The sequence below is a fragment of the Bombina bombina genome, chromosome 1 (assembly GCF_027579735.1).
Source record: "Bombina bombina isolate aBomBom1 chromosome 1, aBomBom1.pri, whole genome shotgun sequence".
Classification (NCBI taxonomy): Eukaryota; Metazoa; Chordata; class Amphibia; order Anura; family Bombinatoridae; genus Bombina; species Bombina bombina.
In genome coordinates this window covers 250,654,491-250,678,821 of record NC_069499.1, presented here as the reverse complement: position 1 = coordinate 250,678,821, position 24,331 = coordinate 250,654,491, and the positions used below count along the sequence as shown (strand labels likewise).

General features: G+C 40.3%; 1 protein-coding gene across 1 annotated transcript in view; it reads left to right on the top strand.

The window, feature by feature from the left end:
• Positions 1-24,331, top strand: part of AKAP6 (A-kinase anchoring protein 6) — a 418,445-nt gene that overhangs the window by 122,208 nt on the left and 271,906 nt on the right. The window contains exon 5 of the mRNA XM_053711854.1: positions 22,520-22,686. Coding sequence (XP_053567829.1) covers positions 22,520-22,686 — 167 coding nt within the window. The remainder of the gene's footprint in view (positions 1-22,519; positions 22,687-24,331) is intronic.

The following is a 24,331-nucleotide window of genomic DNA, read 5'->3' as shown; positions in this document are numbered from 1 at the left end:
ATAGTTAACACTATCTCTATGTTAACATAAATATACTGTCTCAGCAATAGGGGTGTGCGTGAAAAGAAAAGTCTCAGCAGGCAATAATCAAAGTAACATATATGAAATACATAAGGTAAAATAAATGCAGAACAAGATGAACATAGAACATATATCTGTGGCACTGTATGCTTTAGCACAGTAAAATATCTGTGGAGTTTAAACACACACTGTCTCTGCAGCTTATATTGTGTATGAAAGCAACGCTTCAAAGCGGCACACTTTAAAAGAAGAAATGACAGTTAGTGCTATAACTGGTATATGACTCCTCCAGTTCAGATCCGATTATGCAATGTTATCGGTCTACTACTATGCAGGTGGAGGGTGTTTGCCAGTACAAAGTTCGTGGGTTTCCAAATACCTTATGGGCTTTTGATTTCTTCAGACGCTCCTGTGTCTCCGGTGTGTAGAGGTGCTTCCGCGTTCTCGTCACGTGTTGTAGGTCCGCCAATGGGATGCCTTTAAAACCGGAATGTTCCACTAGGTTGTAAGCCGGGTATCTTAGGCATTTTTATCACTCTGCGCAGAGTATTTGACTTGTAATCCTGGTCACAAGGTCCCTTATATTTAAAACACTGTTACTGCATCAACATGTTTCGCCTGTCTCGCAGGCTTTTTCAAGAGTATGTGAAAAGCGTAGTATCCCTTTTAATCCAGCTATAAAATGTAAAAATATTTTTCCTTTACCTACTTCTTACATAGAGCTTTGGGAAACTATTCCTAAGGTGGACGGGTCTGTTTCTACCATGGCTAAATGTACTACTACTATCTATTCTCCTTGAGGATATTACTATGGATAGAAAGTTAGATTAGATTTTCATAAAAAAAGCTTTTCAGCAAGAAGGTTTTCTTTTTAGGTCAGTGATTAGTATCGCTTGTGTTGCTGCAGCTTCTACTCTTTGGTGTGATAGTTTATGTAAGCAGTTTTAAGATAGATCTGCTGGAGAAGAGCTTCAGAATCAATTAAAACTTTTTAGGTCAGCTAATGCTTTTTTTTCTTTTTTTGTGATGCTATTGTTTACATTATTAAGATTAATGCCAAGAATATAAGATTAGCAGTCCTGACCAGGAGAGCCCTGTGGTTGAATGGTCAGCTGGCATGGTTTATAAATCTAGGCTTTTGTCTCTTCCTTTTCAGGGGAAAATTTAGTTTGGGCGTGGTCTGGATGTTAATATTTCTATAGTGACTAGAGGTAAAGGAGCTTTTCTCCCTCGGGACACGATGTCTAAGGGTAAGTTTAGAACTTCTAACCATTTTCATTCTTTGTGTCAATCTAGGAACCAAAAGCCCTCCACTTCCACTCAGAAACAGGGCTGTTCCAATTTATAGTGGAAGCCAAATTCAAATTGGAACAAGTCTAACCAATCTAAAAAACCTGCCTCCTTTACTATGTGAGCATGAAGGTACGGCCCTCCATTCAATACTTCTATGGGGCATTGCGCCTTTATCAGGGGTTTGGTTTTGATTTATTCAAGATCCCTGGGTTCTAAATATAGTTTCTTGGAGATACAGAATAGGCTTCAAATCAAGGTCTCCTAGGGGAAAGTTTCTTCTGCCTCATGTTCCGAAAAATCCTATAAAGGCAAGAGCCTTTTTTCAGTAAGTCTCAGATCTGGTATCTTTGGGGCTAATAGTCCTAGTTCCAAAGTTTGAACAAGGCCAGGGATTTTATTCCAACTTCTTTATTGTTCCCAAGAAGGAGGGAACTTACAGACCAGTTCTAGATTTTCTAGGGTTTCTACTTTCAAGATGGAGACAATTCGTACTATTCTTCCTCTTGTTCAACAAGGGCAGTTTATGTCTACAACAGACTTGAAGGATGCTTATCTTCATATAGCTATAAGAGTTCATCATCAGTTTCTATGATTTGTATTCCTGGACAAACACTTTAGTTTGTTGCTCTTCCATTTGGTCTGGCTACTGCTCCCAGAATTTTTACAAAAGTACTGGAAACGCTCTTATCTGTAATAAGAGCTCAGGGTATTTTGGTGGACAATATCTTGGTACAGGCTCTATCTTTACATTTAGCAGTATCGCATACCAATACCCTCTTGTTGTTTCTGCAAGAACATGGTTAGAGAATCTATTTTCCAAAGAGTTCTCTTTCTGCTCAGCCCAGAGTAACTATCCTAGGTTTAATAATAGATTCAGTCTCCATGAGACTTTCCTTGACAGAACAAAGAAGGCTGAAGTTACTCTCAGCTTGCTCAAATCCTCAGTCAGTTTCTTTCCCTCTGTAGCTCGTTGCATCAAGGTGTTAGATCTTATGATAGCAGCATCAGATGCTATTACATTTGCTTGGTTTCACATGAGATCTTTCCAGCTTTGTATGCTTTGTTAGTGGTGCAGAGATTTCAGAGCAAAGCAATCCATTTCTAGGTGAATAAATCATCAGTCCATTGTTCTAGGGGCATTCTTTGTTCCTTTAAATTGGACTGTGATCATGACAGATGCAAGTCTTTTGGCTTGGGGTGCAGTCTGGGTGTCTCGGAGAGCACAGGGAGTTTGGTTTCTTCAGGAGGCGACATTTTTTTTAAATATTTTTTTGAGGTTTTTAGACAGTTGTTACAAAGAATTATGCAATGTCATATAATCTCAAAGACAATTTCTATAACAATACAATAAGAATATCATCGATTTACAAGCATGTCTGCAGAAAAAAAATATGGTACAAATATAACAGAAACCTCTATTTTAAAGTATAACACCCTTCTGTTGGTCTAGAGGCCAGTCTTGGACCCATACAAGCATAAAGAAGGTGATAAAGGATTTCTATTATTACTTAGGGTCACTTATTGGCCTAGATGAGTTATGGACACAGTAAGAGAGTAATTACAGTAAAATAGAAAAATATATAGGCCTAAATTTTAGTATTCTAACCTCTTGTTAGTGTGAAAGAAACCTTAGACAATTTGGGAGATTTAGCCAAAAACACACTAATTTTGTGCAAGCGGTAACCCAAATAGCACAAAAATCCTAACTTAAAGGGATAGTAAAGTCCAAATTAAAACTTTCATGATTCAGATATGGCATGTCATTTTAAACAACTTTCTAATTTACTTTTATCAAATTTGCTTTTTCCTCTTGTTATTCTTAGTTGAAAGCTAAACCTAGGTAGGCTCATATGCTAATTTCTAAGCTCTTGGGGGCCACCTCTCATTTGAATGCATTTGACAGTTTTTCACAGCTAGAGGGCATTAGTTCATGTGTTTCATATAGATAACACTGTGCTCACACACGTGAAGTTATTTAAGAGTCAGTACTAATTGCCTGAAATGCAAGTCTGTCAAAAGATCTGAGAAAGCTTAGATACAAGCTAATTACAGAGGTAACAAGTATATTTCTATAACAGTGTTGGTTATGCAAAACTGGGGAATGGTAAATAAAGGGATTATCTTTCTTTTTAAACAATAAAATTTTTGGTGTTTACTATCCCTTTAAGCTTTTGCATGCGCGTGCATGTATTCCCCTATAGAAATCAATGGAGAAAAAAAAAGTGGAAAAAAAGACCTAACACCCGAGATCGCGCAAACACAATCGCATTTTCAAATTTTCGCATTCCCTATAGTAGTCAATAGAGAAAAAACACCCATCATGCAAACATAGCATATTGTTTTAGCAAATGTGAAATATTTACAGTTTTTACATCTTTTCATCTACTTAATGGCAAAGGGCTCTAATGCACTTATATATATATATATATATATATATATATATATATATATATATATATATATATACAGTTGCAAGAAAAAGTATGTGAACCCTTTGGAATGATATGGATTTCTGCACAAATTGGTCATAAAATGTGATCTGATCATCATCTAAGTCACAACAATAGACAATCACAGTCTGCTTAAACTAATAACACACAAAGAATTAAATGTTGCCATGTTTTTATTGAACACACTATGTAAACATTCACAGTGCAGGTGGAAAAAGTATGTGAACCCTTGGATTTAATAACTGGTTGAACCTCTTTTGGCAGCAATAACTTCAACCAAACGTTTCCTGTAGTTGCAGATCAGATGTGCACAACGGTCAGGAGTAATTCTTGACCATTCCTCTTTACAGAACTGTTTCAGTTCAGAAATATTCTTGGGATGTCTGGTGTGAATCGCTTTCTTGAGGTCATGCCACAGCATCTCAATCGGGTTGAGGTCAGGACTCTGACTAGGCCACTTCAGAAGGCGTATTTTCTTCTGTTTAAGCCATTCTGTTGTTGATTTACTTCTATGCTTTGAGTCATTGTCCTGTTGCAACACCCATCTTCTGTTGAGCTTCAGCTGGTAGACAGATGGCCTTAAGTTCTCCTGCAAAATGTCTTGATAAACTTGGGAATTCATTTTTCCTTCGATGATAGCAATCCATCCAGGCCCTGACGCAGCAAAGCAGCCCCAAACCATGATGCCCCCACCACCATACTTCACAGTTGGGATGAGGTTTTGAGGTTGGTGTGCTGTGCCTCTTTTTCGCCACACATAGTGTTGTGTGTTTCTTCCAAACAACTCAACTTCAGTTTCATCTGTCCACAGAATATTTTGCCAGTACTGCTGTGTAACATCCAGGTGCTCTTGTGCAAACTGTAAACGTGAAGCAATGTTTTGTTTGGACAGCATTGGCTTCCTCTGTGATATCCTCCCATGAAATCCATTCTTGTTTAGTGTTTTATGTATTGTAGATTCGCTAACAGGGATGTTAGCATTTGCCAGTGACTTTTGTAAGTCTTTAGCTGACACTCTAGGATTCTTCTTCACCTCATTGAGCAGTCTGCGCTGTGCTCTTGCAGTCATCTTTACAGGACGGCCACTTCTAGGGAGAGTAGCAGCAGTGCTGAACTTTCTCCATTTATAGACAATTTGTCTTACCGTGGACTGATGAACAGCAAGGCTTTTGGAGATACTTTTATAACCCTTTCCAGCTTTATGCAAGTCAACAATTCTTAATCGTAGGTCTTCTGAGAGCTCTTTTGTGCGAGGCATCATTCACATCAGGCAATGTTTCTTGTGAAAAGCAAACCCAGAACTGGTGTGTGTTTTTTATAGGGCAGGGCAGCTGTAACCAACACCTCCAATCTCATCTCATTGAGTGCACTCCAGTTGGCTGACATCTCACTCCAATTAGCTCTTGGAGATGTCATTAGTCTAGGGGTTCACATACTTTTTCCACCTGCACTGTGAATGTTTACATGGTGTGTTCAATAAAAACATGGCAACATTTAATTCTTTGTGTGTTATTAGTTTAAGCAGACTGTGATTGTCTATTGTTGTGACTTAGATGATCTCCATAGACATGGGACAGCTCCTACCACCCCATAAAGAGGTTGGCGTAGGAGGGGGCAAATTTGGCCCCAATAGCTATCCCCTGTCTCTGGAGATAGAAATCGCCATTAAACTCAAAATAGTTATAGTCAAGAAGAAATTCCAGGACCTGCAGAACAAAGCGCTTAAGATCAGAAGAATAGGAAGTTAAAGTATCCATAAAATATTTGACAGCAATGATGCCCAAAGTATGAGGAATAGTGGTATATAGACCTACTACATCAACAGTTAGCCATGATACACCTGATGACCAGGTAATATCTTCTACCAGAGAGAGCAGATGTTTGGTATCAATGAGAAGGGATGGCAATAAATCCACCATGGGTTTCAAGAGGGCATCCACCCAATTAGAAAGGTTCTCAAACAGGGACCCTATTCCAGCTACAATCGTTCTTCCTTTGACCATATTTAGGCTCTTATGGACTTTGGGAAATAAGTGAAAAATAGGTATTACTGGGGATGAAGGGCATAAGTATTTAAAAGTTTTATCATCTAAGATGTTAAGTTCAAAGCCATCATCTAGGATATCCCTTAACTGATGTTTAAATATATCTGTAGGGTCAGATATGAGTTTAACATAAGCAATTTCATCACTCAACTGGCAGTAGGCTTCTGTGTAATTATAAGATTTATTCATGATCACAACGCTACCGCCTTTGTCAGCCTGACGTATAACTAGATGATCCCTAGATCGAAGATTTTTAATTCCATTTCTTTCATCTACAGTAAGGTTAGACGATGTACTATTATACTGTTTTTCAGATAAGACAATTAAATCTTGTTGAACTTTTTTATGAAACTATTCCAAAAATACACCTCTCGAAAAAACCCTATATATCTATCTTTAGATGCATTTTGTACAGCAGACTCAATTTCCAGTTGAAGCAAGGATAAAGTGTCAAGTATAGTTTTAAAGTCTGCGCCATATCTAATGTCAAGAGGTAAACCCGCAGTATTCTGACTCTGAGCAACATTAATATCCCATATAGGTACTTGGGTATCTTCAAACAAAAAGTGCTTTTTTCAGAGTAAGATTACGGATAAAACGGTTGACATCTAATATGGTCTCAAATAAATTAAAAGAAACAGATGGGACAAAACCCAAGCCATATATAAGTACCTTAAGTTCGGAATCAGTTAGTTTGTCCTAGATAGATTTAAATATTTTATTTGTTTCTGTTGCATGTCTGTCTTAGGAAGAACCCATTCCCTCTTCCTCTTCCCCCTCCTCTTGTTCTTCTTCACCGCCTTTCCCTATAGCTCCTCTGTGAAAATCCTTCTATATTAGGTGTGCTGGGATCTAATTCAGTTGACACCATCAGAGGAAGAGGTGGATATGTGGATGGTGGAGGGACAACTGGGGGGTACATTTGAGGAGGGTCCGGCTAACTGATAGGTGTATGCCAATGCATTGGTATAACCCTGACTTCGGTTTTTAGCATTTTTAAGAATTTATTTATGTTTATGTATTACAGATGTAATATTAGAGGTGTCAGGTGTGGGAATTAAGGAGACACCCATAGTAGTTAAACAATTTTCATCGTCAGCTGAATCATATTCAGTGTCTGAGAAAGAAACTTGTCTTTTGTTATCTGTATTGGGTGACCATGATCTATTCCTACGTCTATTACGTCCGTAGAAATTTTGGTATCTCTTTTTCTCAAACGTAGGCCAAGTGTATACATTATTACTAGTATAATTTCATATTAAATGCTAATATATAACAAACCTCCAAAGAAAAGTTGTTTAAATATAATAAGATACAATTCACACTTTAAAAGGTAAACTACTCTATATAAGAACACAATAACTAATGTAGATATCAACAATTGACGGGTGTCCAGCTAAAGGAGAGATGATTAATCAATAAGCTTATTACAGGGGAGCTGCACTCCTAAAGCAATTGCAAGATATCAGCCACAGTGGACCTATGTGTTTTTTTTAAATAGATCTAATGGCTTCTCGGTTAAACAACAAGCTTCCCAGATACTTTGCAAGGTCCAGGGATTCTCAGGCGGAATAAGTGGATTCTCTAGAAGCTCCTTGGTTGTTTTGTTTAGACTACATCTTTCTACCTCTTGTTCTGTTACCAAGAGTGATAGCCATCCTTGGCAGTGGCCATCCTAGCCACAGTTTTAGCACAATATTACCCTTCTAATCAGTAAAAATGAAGCCACACCCTTGTGACTGGATGGGCTGATGAGCTAGTGCCAGAAGAAGCATCATGAGTGTAATACAGAGCTCTGTAAGGCAGCAATTTAACCCTGCTCAGGCTTCTCTAATCGGGTATCCACTGCAACTTAGGAAACATTCACATTTTTAGGCTCGGTTCTTCACCATGCGAACAACAAATGAACAGATTTCATGTACCAATAGAAAAAAATCAATCACATGAGTCAAAGAGAACTGAAGAGGCAGCCGTCCTGTATAATGAGAATATACCAAAAAATTCAATTTTTTTTACACTTTTTGTTGCAGATTTCTTACATGCCATGAAATATACTTGGTAAAGTCTGAATCTGCTGTGCCTCCTGAAAGAAAAGATATAAAAGATCGCTCGCATTCAGAAGTGGTTTTTAGCCTTGCCCTTTACGCACTGATGATTTTACCATATTCCTTGAATCTTTTAATTATATTGTGCACTGTAGAAGGTGAAATGCCCAAAATCCTACCGATTTGTCTTTGGGGAATGTTGTTCTCAAAGTATTGGATTATTCGCTTATGCATCTGTTGGCAGGTTGGCGAGCCTAGACCCATCCTTGCTCTTGAAGGACTGGGGGGGGGTGGATTTAATAAGCAGCAGATGCAGGTTTATCCGCCATAGTTTCCAGATCTCCGGAAACGACAGTTAAGAAGCAGCGGTCATATGATCGCTGCTCCTTAACTTGTCCGTCACCTTTTAGGTGGCCGCGAATGTGCAGGGGGTGGCATTGCACACAAGCATTTCACAAGAAATGCCTGTGCAATGTTAAATGCCACAGCGTATGCTGTCTGCATTTAGCGATGTGGGGCGGACATGGTTCATTATAGCGACTCATGTCTGCCCGACATTTGGTAAATTGACCGCTAGGCTTTTTTTGGAGGCTCCTTATATACTATAATTACACGATTGCCTAACCTGTTTCACATCACCTTCTTATTTCAACTTGACAGATCGTATTAGTCCTAAATTGCCCCTGTCCCAACTCAGAATGGAAATGAGTGCATATTTTCAAAGTAAAACATTAAATAATGTGTTAATAATGTGTTTTCAATGTAGTACAGGGTGAATTGAATTTTCCAAACTGTCCCAACTTTTTCAAAATTGGGGTTGTAGGTACATACAGTATATTCACAAGTATTGTGTTTGTGAAGTCACACAAAATAAAGCGGCGCCGAAGGGGCATACTCAAATTATCAATTGTGTGTGTGTGTGTGTGTATGTGTATATATATATATATATATATATATATATATATATATGTAGTATATATATGTAGTATACACGTATGTGTGTGGGTATGGATGGTAAAACCCAAAGTATATATATATATAAATGATGGAATGCAGGAAAGAAACCAGTAAGTTCACAAAAGGTCTCCAAAACAAGTCTCATAAGAGACTGACAGTCAAAAGAATAAAGGTTAAGTAGCAGTGGGAAGGTGGCAGTTTGGTCTCCAAAGAAAAACCCTCCAGCTCTTCTCAGTGTCTGGCCAGACGCTGGAAATTCTATAATGGAAAAGAGAAGAGAAGGCACCTCATAGGGTAGACAGACTACACAAATATGCAGAATATTTATGCTCAATTACATTGTGGAACCATGGGGATTATTTATATACAGACATGACATAGCTGTCATATTTGGTTATCCATTGCCATAAATACTTTAAACTTATCCTGAGATATTCTGGTTTGTCTGGTATGATGTGTAGTTGGTGATACAGTGTGAGTGATCCATAATTCAGTTGACAGTTTTAAACAGGATACTATGAGAGTAACACTATATTTATGCCCATTTATACTGTGAAACCTAGTGGGTTGTTTTGATATCAGCCATGACTTGTCTAACATAGGGCTCGCTTCCATTAATTTGTTAAAAATGGAGCCGTAAGCTACAGAAGTTGCCAGCAGCTAAAAGTAATTTACGGCTTCATTTTAGTACCAGGTTTCCATTGAAATATTTTGTGCATTGTGTGCAGAACTCGGATTTCTTGAAAATTAATTAATTGCTATAGTAACCCGACCTTACACTATAAAATGTATGTTTAATGTCTGTGCTCCTTACCTGTGATCACCTCTAAACAGAAATAAAAACAAAGATACATTTATTTATAATACATATTTTTTACATATAAGCAAATACTATTTTTTATTAGAATTATATTTTCCATTCCATTTATGTATTGCTGCCCTAGGCATAGGTCTAGTTTGAATTTTGTTGGATATATGCTTGCATACATTTTTATATGTAAATACATACTGATATTTCCATAAGAACATAAGTGCAACTATTCCTATACATGGGACAACACTAAGAGGCCTATTTATCATATGTCTGTCGGACCTGATCCGACAGTGCGGATCAGGTCCGACAGACATCGCTGAATGCGGAGAGCAATACGCTCTCCGTATTCAGCATTGCACCAGCAGCTCTGCAGACTTGTGGCCAATCGGCTGCCAGCAGGGGGGGTGTCAGTTCCGGCGATTCCTGTCCGCCTCATCAGAGCAGGCGGACAGGGTTATGGAGCAGCGATCTTTAGACGCCAGAAACACGGGCCCTCAAGCTCCGTACGGAGCTTGATAGATAGGCCCCTTGATGTTACATATTTCAGTTATTTTCTACATACAAAATTTAAAATTTCAATGAGAACCAGACATCAAAACGCTCCTCTTTTTGTCAATGTATCGACAGCCTCCGGCAGTGTATTAACAGTTTGAGCTTTCATTGGAAACCTGGTATAATTTATAGATTAACGGCTTCTAATACTTTTTATGGGGCACGAAAATGTTTTCAGCAGCCGGAGACCGGCTGCCGAAATTAAGGTATAACGCCCCATTGGAAGCAGGCGATAAACGAAATTGCTTCCGACAGCATATTTATCGGTCTGAGAGCGCACGCAAACCTAATTACGGCTCAATGGAAGCGAGCCCATAGTTTGTTACCTGTTAACATAAAATAATGAAACCTTAACATGAGATATCCTAATCTGAAATATTGTTATTTGCAATACTCTTTCAGCCAATTTGACAATTTAAGATCAGAAACACTGATATTGCCAAGCAATCAATTAATCTCATGACTAGTTTGCTGGCTTTTAACACAAACCAATTCACAGCTAAAGAGGGATATATAGATTTACATTCTGGATGAGTATTTCTTCTACAAGAAACGATGAGTCCACGGATTTCATCCTTACTTGTGGGATATTATCCTCCTGCTAACAGGAAGTGGTAAAGAGCACCACAGCAGAGCCTTATATATAGCTCCTCCCTTCCCCTCCACCTCCAGTCCTTCTCTTTGCCTGTGTTATACTAGGAAGAGGTAAAGTGAGGTGTTAGTTTTAGTTTCTTCAATCAAGAAGTTTTTTATTTTAAATGGCACCGGTGAGTACTATTTCCCTCAGGGGGATATGGAAGAAGATTTCTGCCGTGAGGTTGATGATCTTAGCAGCTGTAACTAAGATCCATGTTAGTTCCCACAAGATCTGAAGGTAACACAAGAGACATCTTCAATGTGGAGAACGGTTTCATGCTACAAGCAGCATTAAGGTATGTGCAGCCCTTTATTTCTGAGGAGACTTGATATATCAGAACTGGCTGGCATTTATTTCCATATAGGGAATGGGGTAAGCAGTAGACCTGTTAAACAGAGGGGTGTTACTGGAGACCTATGTTTTATTTCTGTTGGCAATCATATAATGGGCATACATTAGACACTGGGAGAGGCAGAAACTGTTGATCGTTTTTTTTTGTTGGCACTATTTAACCGGTGTGGCTATACTGAATATGTTGTAGGGGTTTTTATGTTCCACTTAGTTTACTTATAAACCGCTTTAAACCTCAGCCAGATGCGCACTTCCTTCTGGCTGAGAAGCAGCAAGCAGTAACTTCGGTTGCTCCTGGACAGTGATTCTCTGGTCCGGATTGTTGGCGAGTCATTTTGAAGTACCCTGGGGGCAGGTAGGCGCCACAGCAGAGCTGTGGCGAGGTGCAGAGGGTATTTTTGTGACAATTGACAATTTTGTGATTTAAGTTACCTTTAGAGGTTCATTTCTCCCCTTACTCCTGGGGTGCAATAATTTTTGGAGCCATTAATGGCTTTCAGTTAATATTTAGAGCAAATTAACGTTTTTAAAGCAGTTTTGGAAAAATTGTGCGCTTTTTATTTCTTAAAGGCGCAGTACACGTTTTTCAAAATGTATTTAAAGGAATAAATAAAGTGTTTAATGACTTCTGTGGTTATTACTAGTCTGTTCAACATGTCTGACATTGAGGAATCTCATTGTTCTATGTGTTTAGAAGCTATTGTGGAACCCCCTCTTACATTGTGTACCTCTTGTACTGAAAGGGCCTTACATTGTAAAGACCATATTTTAGGTCAAGAAAGTGTGCCTAAGGATGATTCTCAGTCTGAAGAGAATCAGGATATGCCATCCAATTCTCCCCAAGTGTCACAACCTTTAACGCCCACACAAGCGACGCCAAGTACCTCTAGTGCGTCTAATTCTTTTACACCGCAGGAGATGGCTGCAGTTATGTCAACTACCCTTACAGAGGTATTATCTAAATTACCAGTGTTGCAGGGTAAACGCAGTAGGTCAGGTATTAATGTGAATACTGAATCCTCTGATGCTTTATTAGCTATTTCCGATGTGTTCTGAGTTGGGGGTCAGGGAATTGCTGTCTGATAGAGAGATTTCAGACTCAGGGAATGTGTTACCTCAGACAGATTCGGACGTTATGTCCTTTAAATTTAAGCTTGAACACCTCCGCCTGTTACTTCGAGAGGTTTTAGCGACTCTGGATGATTGTGACCCTATTATGATACCACCAGAGAAATTGTGTAAGATGGACAAATATCTAGAGGTGCCTACTTACACTGATGTTTTTCGGAAATTATTAAAAAGGAATGGGATAGACCAGGTATACCGTTTTCTCCCCCTCCTAATTTTAAGAAAATGTTTCCCATATCAGACACCATTCGGGACTTCTGGCAAACGGTCCCTAAGGTAGAGGGAGCTATATCTACCCTGGCTAAGCGTACAACTATACCCATTGAGGACAGTTGTGCTTTCAAAGACCCTATGGATAAAAAATTAGAGGGTCTCCTAAAGAAATTATTTATTAATCGGTTTTCTTTTACAACCTACGGCTTGCATTGTTCCAGTAACTACTGCAGCAGCTTTTTGGTTTGAGGCTCTGGAAGAGTCTTTGAAGGTTGAGACCCTGTTAGATGACATTTTGGATAGAATTAAGGCTCTCAAGCTAGCTAATTGTTTTATTACTGATGCCGCTTTTCAAATTGCTAAATTAGCGGCAAAAAATGCAGGATTTGCTATTCTAGCGCGTTGTGGCTCAAATCTTGGTCTGCTGATGTGCCATCAAAAACTAAGCTTTTAGCTATTTTAAAGGTAAGACCCTTTTCGGGCCTGAATTAAAGGAAATCATTTCTGACATTACAGGAGGTAAAGGCCATGCCCTACCTCAGGATAAGTCTGTTAAGATGAGGGGTAAACAAAATAATTTTTGTTCCTTTCGGAATTTTAAGGGAGGACCCTCTGCTTCCTCTTCCTCCACAAAGCAATAAGGGAATTTTACCCAATCTAAGTCAGTCTGGAGACCCAACCAGAACTGGAATAAAGGTAAACAATCCAAGAAGCCCGCTGCTGCTACAAAGACAGCATGAAGGGGCGGCCCCCGATCCGGGACCAGATCTAGTAGGGGGCAGACTTTCTTTCTTTGCCCAGGCTTGGGCAAGAGATGTTCAGGACCCCTGGGTGCTTGAAATAGTGACCCACGGTTATCAATTGGAATTCAAGGATTTTCTCCCAAGAGGGAGGTTTCATCTTTCAAGATTATCCGTAGACCAGATAAAAAGAGAGGCGTTCTTACGTTGTGTAAAAGATCTTTCTACCATGGGAGTAATTTGTCCTGTTCCAAAATTGGAACAGGGACAGGGTTTTTTTTTTTTTTATTTTTTTTTTTATATATCTTTATTTATTGAAGACCCAATGGGTGCATCACAACAAGAATCAGTAATGTACATGAAAGTAATAATTCACATGAGGTACGTACAGATCAAATGTATTCCTGGAGTGACTAACATCCCATCGGGCATTTACATTTTTCTGAATAACCAGGGAGGGGGGAAGAGGGAGCTAAAGGAAGGAGAGGGGGAGGGGGGGGTGTTCGGAAGGGAGGGGGGGTGTTGGGAAGGGGGGTGTTGGGAAGGGGGGGAGGGGGGTGTTGGGAAGGGGGGGAGGGGGGGGTGTTGGGAAGGGGGGGAGGGCGGCAGGGACAGGGGTTTTACTCAAATCTTTTCGTGGTCCCCAAAAAAGAGGGAACTTTCAGACCCATTTTAGATCTCAAGTGTCTAAACAAGTTACTCAGTGTCCCATCGTTCAAAATGGAGACTATAAGAACAATCTTACCAATGATCCAGGAGGGTCAATATATGACTACTGTGGACTTGAAGGATGCTTACCTTCATATTCCTATCCACAAGGATCATCATCAGTTTCTAAGGTTTGCCTTCCTGGACAAACATTATCAGTTCGTGACTCTTCCCTTCGGGTTGGCCACAGCACCCAGAATCTTCACAAAGGTTCTAGGGTCTCTTCTGGCGGTTCTCAGACCGCGAGGCATAGCAGTGGCGCCTTATCTGGACGATATTCTGATCCAGGCGTCAACGTATCAACTGACAAAATCTCACACGGACACAGTGTTGTCTTTCCTGAGAACTCATGGTTGGAAGGTGAACATAGAGAAAAGTTCACTAGTTCCACAGACAAGGGTTCCTTTCTTGGGAACTCTGATAGACTCGGTAGACATGAAAATATTTCTGACGGAGGTCAGAAAATCAAAGATTCTAAATACTTGCCGAGCACTTCAGTCCATTCCTCGGCCATCAGTGGCTCAGTGTATGGAGGTAATCGGATTAATGGTAGCGGCAATGGACATCATTCCATTTGCTCGCTTTCATCTCAGACCACTGCAGCTGTGCATGCTCGGACAGTGGAATGGGGATTATGCGGATTTATCTCCTCAGATAAATCTAGATCAAGAAACCAGAGACTCTCTTCTTTGGTGGTTGTTGCCGGATCATCTGTCCCAGGGGACTTGTTTCCGTAGACCCTCATGGGTGATAGTGACAACAGACGCCAGACTTCTGGGCTGGGGTGCAGTCTGGAAATTCCCTGAAGGCTCAGGGTGTTTGGACTCAGGTGGAGTCTCTACTTCCAATCAATATTCTGGAACTGAGAGCAATATTCAATGCGCTCCAGGCGTGGCCTCAGTTGGCTTCGGACAAATTCATCAGATTCCAGTCGGACAACATCACGACTGTGGCATATATCAATCATCATGGGGGAACAAGGAGTTCCTTAGCGATAATAGAAGTATCCAAGATAATCCGATGAGCAGAGGCCCACTCTTGTTATCTGTCAGCAATCTACATCCCAGGAGTAGAGAACTGGGAAGCAGATTTTCTAAGTCGACAGACCTTTCATCCGGGGGAGTGGGAACTCCATCCGGAGGTGTTTGCCTCACTGATTCTCCGATGGGGCATACCGGAATTGGATCTGATGGCATCTCGACAGAATGCCAAGATTCCAAGATACGAAATCAAGTCGAGGGATCCTCAGGCCGAACTGATAGATGCCTTGGCAGTGCCTTGGTCGTTCAGCCTAGCTTATGTGTTTCCACCGTTTCCTCTCCTTCCACGCATGATTGCTCGAATCAAACAGGAGAGAGCTTCAGTAATCCTGATAGCGCCTGCGTGGATCTAGTGGACATGTCCTCTCTGCCACTGTGGAAACTTCCTTTGAGACAGGACCTTCTCATACAAGGTCCTTTCCAACATCCAAATCTAATTTCTCTGCAGCTGACTGCGTGGAGATTGAACGCTTGATTTTATCGAAGCGAGGATTCTCTGATTCGGTCATCAATACTTTGATACAGGCTAGAAAGCCTGTCACTAGAAAAATCTATCATAAGATATGGCGTAAATATCGTTATTGGTGTGAATCCAAGGGTTACTCATAGAGTAAAGTTAGGATTCTGTCTTTTCTCCAAGAAGGATTGGAGAAAGAGTTATCAGCAAGTTCCTTAAAGGGACAAATTTCTGCTTTGTCAATGTAGTTTCACAAACGTTTGGCAGATGTGCCAGATGTTCAGTCTTTTTGTCATTCTCTATCTAGAATTAAGCCTGTATTTAGACCAATTACTCCTCCCTGGAGTTTGAATTTAGTTCTTTGTGTTCTTCAAGGGTTTCCGTTTGAACCTATGCATTCCATATATATTAAATTGTTATCTTGGAAAGTTCTGTTTTTGGTTGCTATTTCTTCTGCTCAAAGAGTTTCTGAGCTTTCAGCGTTACAGTGTGATTCGCCTTATCTCATTTTTCATTCTGATAAGGTGGTTTTATGTACCAAACCTGGATTTCTTCCTAAGGTTGTTTCGAATAAGAATATTAATCAGGAAATTGTTGTTCCTTCCTTGTGTCCTAATCCTTCTTTTAAGAAGGAGCGTATGTTGCATAATCTGGACGTGGTCCGTGCCTTAAAGTTTTACTTACAGGCAACTAAGGATTTCCGTCAATCATCTTCATTATTCATTGTTTATTCTGGTAAGCGTAGGGGTCAGAAAGCTACGGCTACCTCTCTTTCTTTTTGGCTGAGAAGTATCATCCGCCTGGCATATGAGACTGCTGGACAGCAGCCTCCTGAAAGAATTTCGGCTCATTCTACTAGGGCTGTGGCTTCCACATGGGCCTTTAAAAACGATGCATCTGTTGAACAGATTTGTAAGGCTGTGACTTGGTCGTCCCTTCATACTTTTTCCAAATTTTCCAAATTTGATACTTTCTTTTGCATGATGTACCGAGTCCACGGATTCATCCTAACTTGTGGGATATTGTCCTTCCTGACATGAAGTAGCAAAGAGAGCACCACAGCAGAGCTGTCTATATAGCTCCCCCCTTAACTCCACCCCCCCAGTCATTCTCTTTGCTGGCTCTAAGCAGGAAGAGTAAAGAGAAGAGGTGATAAACTGTTAGTTTTATTTTATCTTCAATCAAGTGTTATTTTTAAATGGTACCGGTGTTGTACTATTTACTCTCAGGCAGGACATAGAGGAAGATTTCTGCCTGGAGGATGATGATCTTAGCATTTGTAACTAAGGTCCACTGCTGTTCCCACAGAAGCTGAGGAGTACAGGAAAACTTCAGTGTGAGGAACTGTTTCTTGCTATACAGCAATGAGGTATGTTCAGTCATATTTTCTGCAGAGACTGTGTTAACTCAGAAAGGCTGACAGTGTCCCCATTAGGGGAAGGGTAAGCAGTAATCCTAGTGTTATCAGAGGTTTTTACTAGCTTGCATAAATGGTTAATTTTTTGTGGACACTCAGTTTGTTATGTGAATTTGGGACAAATGTTTTTGTGTCTGGGAGTAACATTTTCTGTTTTATGGGACATTTGCTTGAGGGTTCTTTGGGGTTGTTTATAACCCACATGGCTTTCAGGCAGGTTTTGTTAGTTTTGTGTAGGCCCCAGCAACATCGAGTGAGGTGGGTGGGGCCTGCATTTACAAGCAGCAAGCAACTGCTCCTGAGGTCCTGAGAGTCTTCTGAGGGACTAATTGAAGCTTTAAACCCCATTTTATCGCTTCCTAAGGGCTGGTAGGTAGGGCCACAGCAGAGCTGTGGCAAGGTGCTATAGGGGTTTTTAACCGGTTTTAGAAAATTAGCGGCTAAGAATTCAGGTTTTGCCATTTTTAGCGCGTAGAGCGTTATGGCTTAAGTCCTGGTCAGCTGATGTGTCATCTAAATCTAAGCTTTTGTCCTTCCCTTTCAAAGGTAAGACCCTATTCGGGCCTGCATTGAAAGAGATCATTTCAGACATTACTGGAGGGAAGGGTCATACCCTCCCTCAGGATAAGTCAAATAAGACAAGGACCAAACAAAATAATTTTCGTTCCTTTCGAAACTTCAAGAGTGGTCCCTCTACCTCTTCCCCTGCTGCAAAGCAAGAGGGGAACTTTGCTCAATCCAAGCTATCCTGGAGACCTAATCAGGCTTGGAACAAGGGTAAACAGGCCAAAAAGCCTGCTGCTGCCACTAAGTCAGCATGAAGGTGTAGCCCCCATCCGGGACCGGATCTAGTAGGGGGCAAACTCTCTCTCTTTGCTCAGGCCTGGGCAAGAGACGTTCAGGTTTCCTGGGCAGTAGAAATTGTAACCCAGGGATACCTTCTAGATTTCAAGGATTCCCCTCCAAGGGGGAGGTTCCATCTTTCTCAATTGTCTGTAAACCCGACAAAAAGAGAGGCGTTCTTACGCTGTGTAGAAGACCTTTTTACCAAGTGATCTGCCCAGTTCCAAAAGCAGAACAGGGGCAGGGGTTCTACTCCAATCTGTTTATAGTTCCCAAAAAAGAGGAAACCTTCAGAACAATTCTGGATCTCAAGATCCTAAACCAATTCCTAAGAGTTCCATCTTTCAAGATGGAGACCATTCGGACTATCTTACCATTGATCCAGGGGGGTCAATATTTGACCACCGTGGACTTAAAGGATGCGTATCTGCACATTCCTATCCACAAAGATCATCACCAGTTCCTCAGGTTCGCCTTTCTGGACAAGCATTATCAGTTTGTGGCTCTTCCTTTCGTGTTGGCCACGGCGCCACAAATCTTCACAAAGGTGCTAGGGTCCCTTCTGGCAGTTCTAAGGCCACGGGGCATAGCAGTGGCGCCTTATCTAGACGACATTCTAATTCAAGCGTCGTCCTTCCAACTAGCCAAGTCTCACACTGACTTAGTGTTGGCCTTTCTAAGGTCTCACGGGTGGAAAGTGAATGTAAAAAAGAGTTCTCTTTCCCCCCTCACAAGAGTTTCATTTCTAGGGACTCTGATAGACTCGGTGGGACATGAAAATATTTCTGACGGAGGTCAGGAAATCAAAGATTTGTCCACCTGCCGAGCTCTTCATTCTATTCCTCGGCCGTCAGTGGCTCAGTGTATGGAGGTAATCGGACTAATGGTAGCGGCAATGGACATAGTTCCGTTTGCTCGCTTGCATCTCAGACCACTGCAACTATGCATGCTCAGTCAGTGGAATGGGGATTATGGGGATTTATCTCCTCAGATAAATCTGGATCAAGAGACCAGAGACTCTCTTCTTTGGTGGTTGTCACAGGATCATCTGTTCCAGGGAATGTGTTTCCGCAGGACAGAATGGGTTATAGTGACGACAGACGCCAGTCTTCTGGGCTGGGGTGCAGTCTGGAATTCCCTGAAAGCTCAGGGTTTGTGGACTCGGGAGGAGGCTCTCCTACCGATAAATATTTTGGAATTAAGAGCGATATTCAATGCTCTCCAGGCATGGTCTCAGCTGGCTTCGGCCAGATTCATCAGGTTTCAGTTGGACAACATCACGGCTGTGGCTTATATCAATCATCAGGGCGGAACAAAGAGTTCCTTAGCGATGATAGAGGTCTCAAGGATAATCCAATGGGCAGAGGCTCACTCTTGCCATCTGTCAGCGATCTATATCCCAAGTGTAGAGAACTGGGAGGCAGATTTTCTAAGTCGTCAGACTTTTCATCCGGGGGAGTGGGAACTCCATCCGAGGTGTTTGCTCAGCCTGGTTCGGCTATGGGGCACACCAGAGTTGGATCTGATGGCGTCTCGTCAGAACGCCAAACTTCCTTGTTACGGCTCCAGGTCAAGGGATCCTCAGGCTGTACTGATAGATGCTCTAGCAGTACCCCTGGTCGTTCAACCTGGCTTATGTGTTTCCACCTTTCCCTCTCATTCCACATCTGATTGCCAGAATCAAACAGGAGAGAGCATCAGTGATTTTGATAGCGCCTGCATGGCCACGCAGGACTTGGTATGCAGACCTGGTGGACATGTCATCCCTTCCACCATGGTCTCTGCTATTGAGACAGGACCTTGTGATTCAAGATCCATTCAAGCATCCAAATCTAATTTCTCTGCAACTGACTGCTTGGAGATTGAACGCTTGATTCTCTCAAAGCGGAGTTTCTCTGAGTCAGTCATAAATACCTTGATTCAGGCTTGAAAGCCTGTTACCAGGAAAATTTATCATAAGATATGGCGTAAAGATCGTCGTCGCTTCATACCTTTTCAAAATTTTATAAATTTGGTACTTTTGCTTCTTCGGAGGCTATTTTTGGGAGAAAGGTTTTGCAAGCAGTGGTGCCTTCCGTTTAGGTTCCTGTCTTGTCCCTCCCTTCATCCGTGTCCTAAAGCTTTGGTATTGGTATCGGTATCCCACAAGTTAGGATGAATCCGTTGGACTCGGTACATCATGCAAAAGAAAAACAAAATTCATGCTTACCTGATAAATTTCTTTATTTTTCAAAGTACCGAGTCCACGGCCCGCCCTGTCTATTCAAGACAGATAGTATTTTTTTATGTAAACTTCAGTCACCCTCTTGCACCTTATAGTTTCTCCTTTTTCTTCCTTGGCCTTCAGTCGAATGACTGGGGGGGTCAATATCCCACAAGTTAGGATGAATCCGTGGACTCGGTACATCGCAAAAGAAAGAAATTTATCAGGTAAGCATAAATTTTGTTTTTGCTTCTTCTGAGGCTGTTTTTGGGAGAAAAGTTCTTCAAGCAGTGGTGCCTTCCATTTAGGTCTCTGTCTTGTCCCTCCCTTTCATTCGTGTCCTGTTGCTTTGGTATTGTATCCCACAAGTAAGGATGAAATCCGTGGACTCGTTGTATCTTGTAGAAGAAAAGGAAATGTATGCTTATCTGATAAATTGATTTCTTCTACGATACGACAAGTCCACGGCCCTCCCTGTCAATTTAAGACAGATTATAGTTTTTATTATTTACAACTTCAGTCACCTCTGCACCTTTTAGGTTTTCCTTTCTCTTCCTATAACCTTCGGTCGAATTAATGGAGGTGGAGGGGAAGGGAGGAGCTATATATACAGCTCTTCTGTGGTGCTCTTTGCCACTTCCTGTTAGCAGGAGGATAATATCCCACAAGTAAGGATGAAATCCATGGACTCGTAGTATCGTAGAAGAAATCAATTTATCAGGTAAGCATAAATTTCCTTTTTCCAGGAACTATCCAAAGACATTTTCAGATATAAAAAGAGCACTCATTAACCCCTGACATTACTGAAACTAGTACTATCATGAGGTTATCTAAATATGCGTAGATTTGTTCTCCGAATCCCCACTGGGAGTGTAATTTCTTCTGCTGGGGATGTTTACACAGCTTTCTTGTAACCAATACTTAAAGGGACATGAAACCCAAAATGTTTTTTTTTATCACAATTCAAGTAGAGCATTTCCTTTTTCAAACAACTTTTCAATTTTCTTATATTATTTAACTTGCTTAGTTCTCTTGGAAAGCCATACCTAGGTAGGCTCAGGAGCTGGGAGCTAGTAGCTGATTGGAGTCTGCACATATATGCCTCTTGTCATTGGCTCACCAATGTGTTCAGCAACCTCCCAGCAGTGCATTGCTGCTCCTTCAATAAAAGATACAAAGAGAATGAAGCAAATTAATAATATAAATACATTGGAAAGTTCGGCCAATGGGGCCAAATTATCAAGCTCCAAATGGAGCTTGATGCCCCTGTTTCCGCGCGAGCCTTCAGACTCGCCGGAAACAGTAGTTATGAAGCAGCGGTCTAAAGACCGCTGCTTCATTACTTGTCCACCTGCTCTGAGGCTGCGGTCTTTAATCCGCCCGATCCTATACGATCTGGCAGATTGAGTCATCCTGCTAGTGGCCGATTGGTTGCGAATTTGCAGGGGGCGGCATTGCACAAGCAGTTCACAAAAACCGCTTGTGTAATGATAGACAGCGTATGCTGCCGGCATTTATCGATGTGCAGCAGACATGACACGCTACATTGTATCATGTCCGCTCACACATTATTAAATAGGCCCCCTTATCTTTTTAATGCAATATTTTTTTTAAAGTAATTTTTATTAGACTGTGTTATTATGAGTGTAAATATATATTTTATATTTATTTTTGATGTGTTTGTGCAACTTTGTGTTTTGCTCTGAGGTTGCAGTAATCATTTTAGCGTAATTGGCGATTGCACTCACGGGTTTAGCAAGCTCACCCTACAGAAAGAGTGATTGATCTCATGGAATAAACTTCCACAAGAAGTGGTAATGACAAACACTGTGGGGGGACTTTAAGAATGCCTGGGATAAACATAAGGCTATCCTACCAACTAGAGGAGTTTATACTTTTAGGAAAAATCGGGCAGATTTGCTGGGCTTATGGTTCTTATCTGCCGTCAAAATCTATGTTAACTTGTATGCAAACGGCCGTGGAAAACCTGATAACGCTCATGTACAAAATTATAGGGCTCCACTCGTAATCTAAGCCCTAAAGGGGGAGAAACGTTTAGGGTACTTTGCCAAACTGATATGGCAAAGTTTGTTGCGCACCACTAAATACACAGTGTATGCATGATATTAAATGACCATTACATGCTCTTTCCTATTAGTTTCAAAACCATAGTAATCGGATTACAGTTTCCCCATGCATAGTAGAAACCTAGACATTGACGGCAGATAAGTCTGCCCGATATTACCTAAAAGTATAACCTCATCTAGTTGGTAGGGATAGCCTTATGCTTATCTCAGCATTTTTAAAGTCCCCTACAGTGTTTGTCATTACTACCTTCTTGAGGAAAGTTTATTCCATGAATCAATAACCCTTTATGTAAAGAAGCTTCCTCAAATTACTCCTGAATCTACCACCCTTCAGCTTGAGATCATGACCCCTTGTTCTTGAATTTTCCATTTTATGTAAAATACTCAGTTTTACTAAGCCATTCTAAACTTACACTAAACCCAAATTTTTTTCTTTTGTGATTCAGATAGAGCATGCAATTTTAAGCAACTTTCTAATTTACTCCTATTATCAAATTTTCTTTATTCTCTTGGTAAAGAAGCTGAGGGTAAAGGTGATGGACTGGCCAAGCATGTCTCCAGACCTAAACCCTATTAAGCGTCTGTGTGGCTTCCTCAAACGGAAAGTGTGGGAGTGCAAGGTCTCTAACATCCACCAGCTCCGTGATGTCGTCATGGAGGAGCTGAAGAGGACTGTGAAGCTCTGGTGAACTTAATCAAGTGAATGAAATACAGCACCCACCATACACTGAGCACGGAGAGGGTTAACCAAACCCAACAAAAAGAAAGTTCTCCAGCTAGTGATAATCCAAACAACCTTTATTATGCATACAGGGTCCAAAATCAGCAACGTTTCGGGCAAACACTTAGCCCTTTTTCAAGCTTAACATCAAGTGATTATTCAAGTGTTTAAATAGCCATAATGGCGCCAAACAATTCAAATTAGCATATCAATATTGCCATCTAGTGGTACATAAAGTGAACATTTCTAACAACACTATTGCAGTATAAAATAATGCAAAATATCCATTAACATGATAGTGCCTCCTAGTGGTCAAAAAACATAATGTAATACATATTAAAAAATAATATATTAAAAAATTATTTTAATTATTTATTTCAACAATTTAGTAAATACACAAAATACATTTGCTTAAAATTTCATAAAAAAATAATAATTTATTACATTTAAAAACAATTTGACTATATGAAGATAACCAATATATTTGGACTTTTTTTTATAAGCTGGCATTGGAAATTCTAAAAAAGCTTTCATGTCTGGATGGCATTTTTTGCAAAAATATGCCAATACTTACGAATAATTCTGTTTATCTGGCTACTTCTAGTATTATATTGTGATACAAAAACCAGTCTATCTGCCTTCAATGATTTCTTCGCAGAGACAGATTTATTAGAACCAGAGATTATATTTTGTTTCTCTTTCTGTACAAGATCTGCAGGATAAACCCTTGCAATAAATTTTTTTGACATTTGTTCAAAGCAAATTTTTTTCACTACAGGATCAGATACAATACGATCTACTCTCAATAACTGGCTCTTAGGAATGGCCTTAAAGGTTTAAGGTGGATGAAAACTATCAAAAAATAGTATATTGTTCTTATCAGTGATCTTAGAAAAAATATCTACCTTTAATCCACCTTCTCCTATATATATTTGTGTTAAGAAATTGAATAGATTGTTTCATCATATGTCAAAGTAAATTTGATCCCAATTCACTGCTCTGTTCAAGTCATCAATAAAGGTCAGTAGGGATCTAATGTCGCCAAACCATATGCCAAAACACATCGTTAATGAAACGCCACCAAGTGGCTCCAAATTGCTTGAACAAACATGTTCATAGACGAATAATTCTTCAAAATTGTTCATTAAAATGTTAGCATATGTTGGGGCGACATTAGATCCCATAGCTGTCCCTTTCTTTTGGAAGTAAAAGTATCTTTAAAAAGAAAGTAGTTCATGTAAAGTATTACCTCCCCAATAGTGACAAAAATAATTGAATCTGTTCTGCATTATATTTGTGATCACTTCCCAATACCTTTGCCACAGAAGCAACCCCACTACTATGTTTAATTAAGATATATTAAACTTGATACGTAAAGTGTAAAAAGGTTACCTTTTGATTTTGTAAGGCCAAGTTCCTCAAGCTTCCCCAAAAAGTCCATAAGTATCTTTTATATAAGAGGAAGATTTAATAACCATAGGGTTGTAAAATGTTATCCAAAAAAGTAGAGATGTTAGTAAAGATTGATCTTGAGCCAGCTACTATGGGTCTACCTGGTGGTTTGGATTTATTTTTATGAATTTTCGGCAAGCAATATATAACTGGTCTA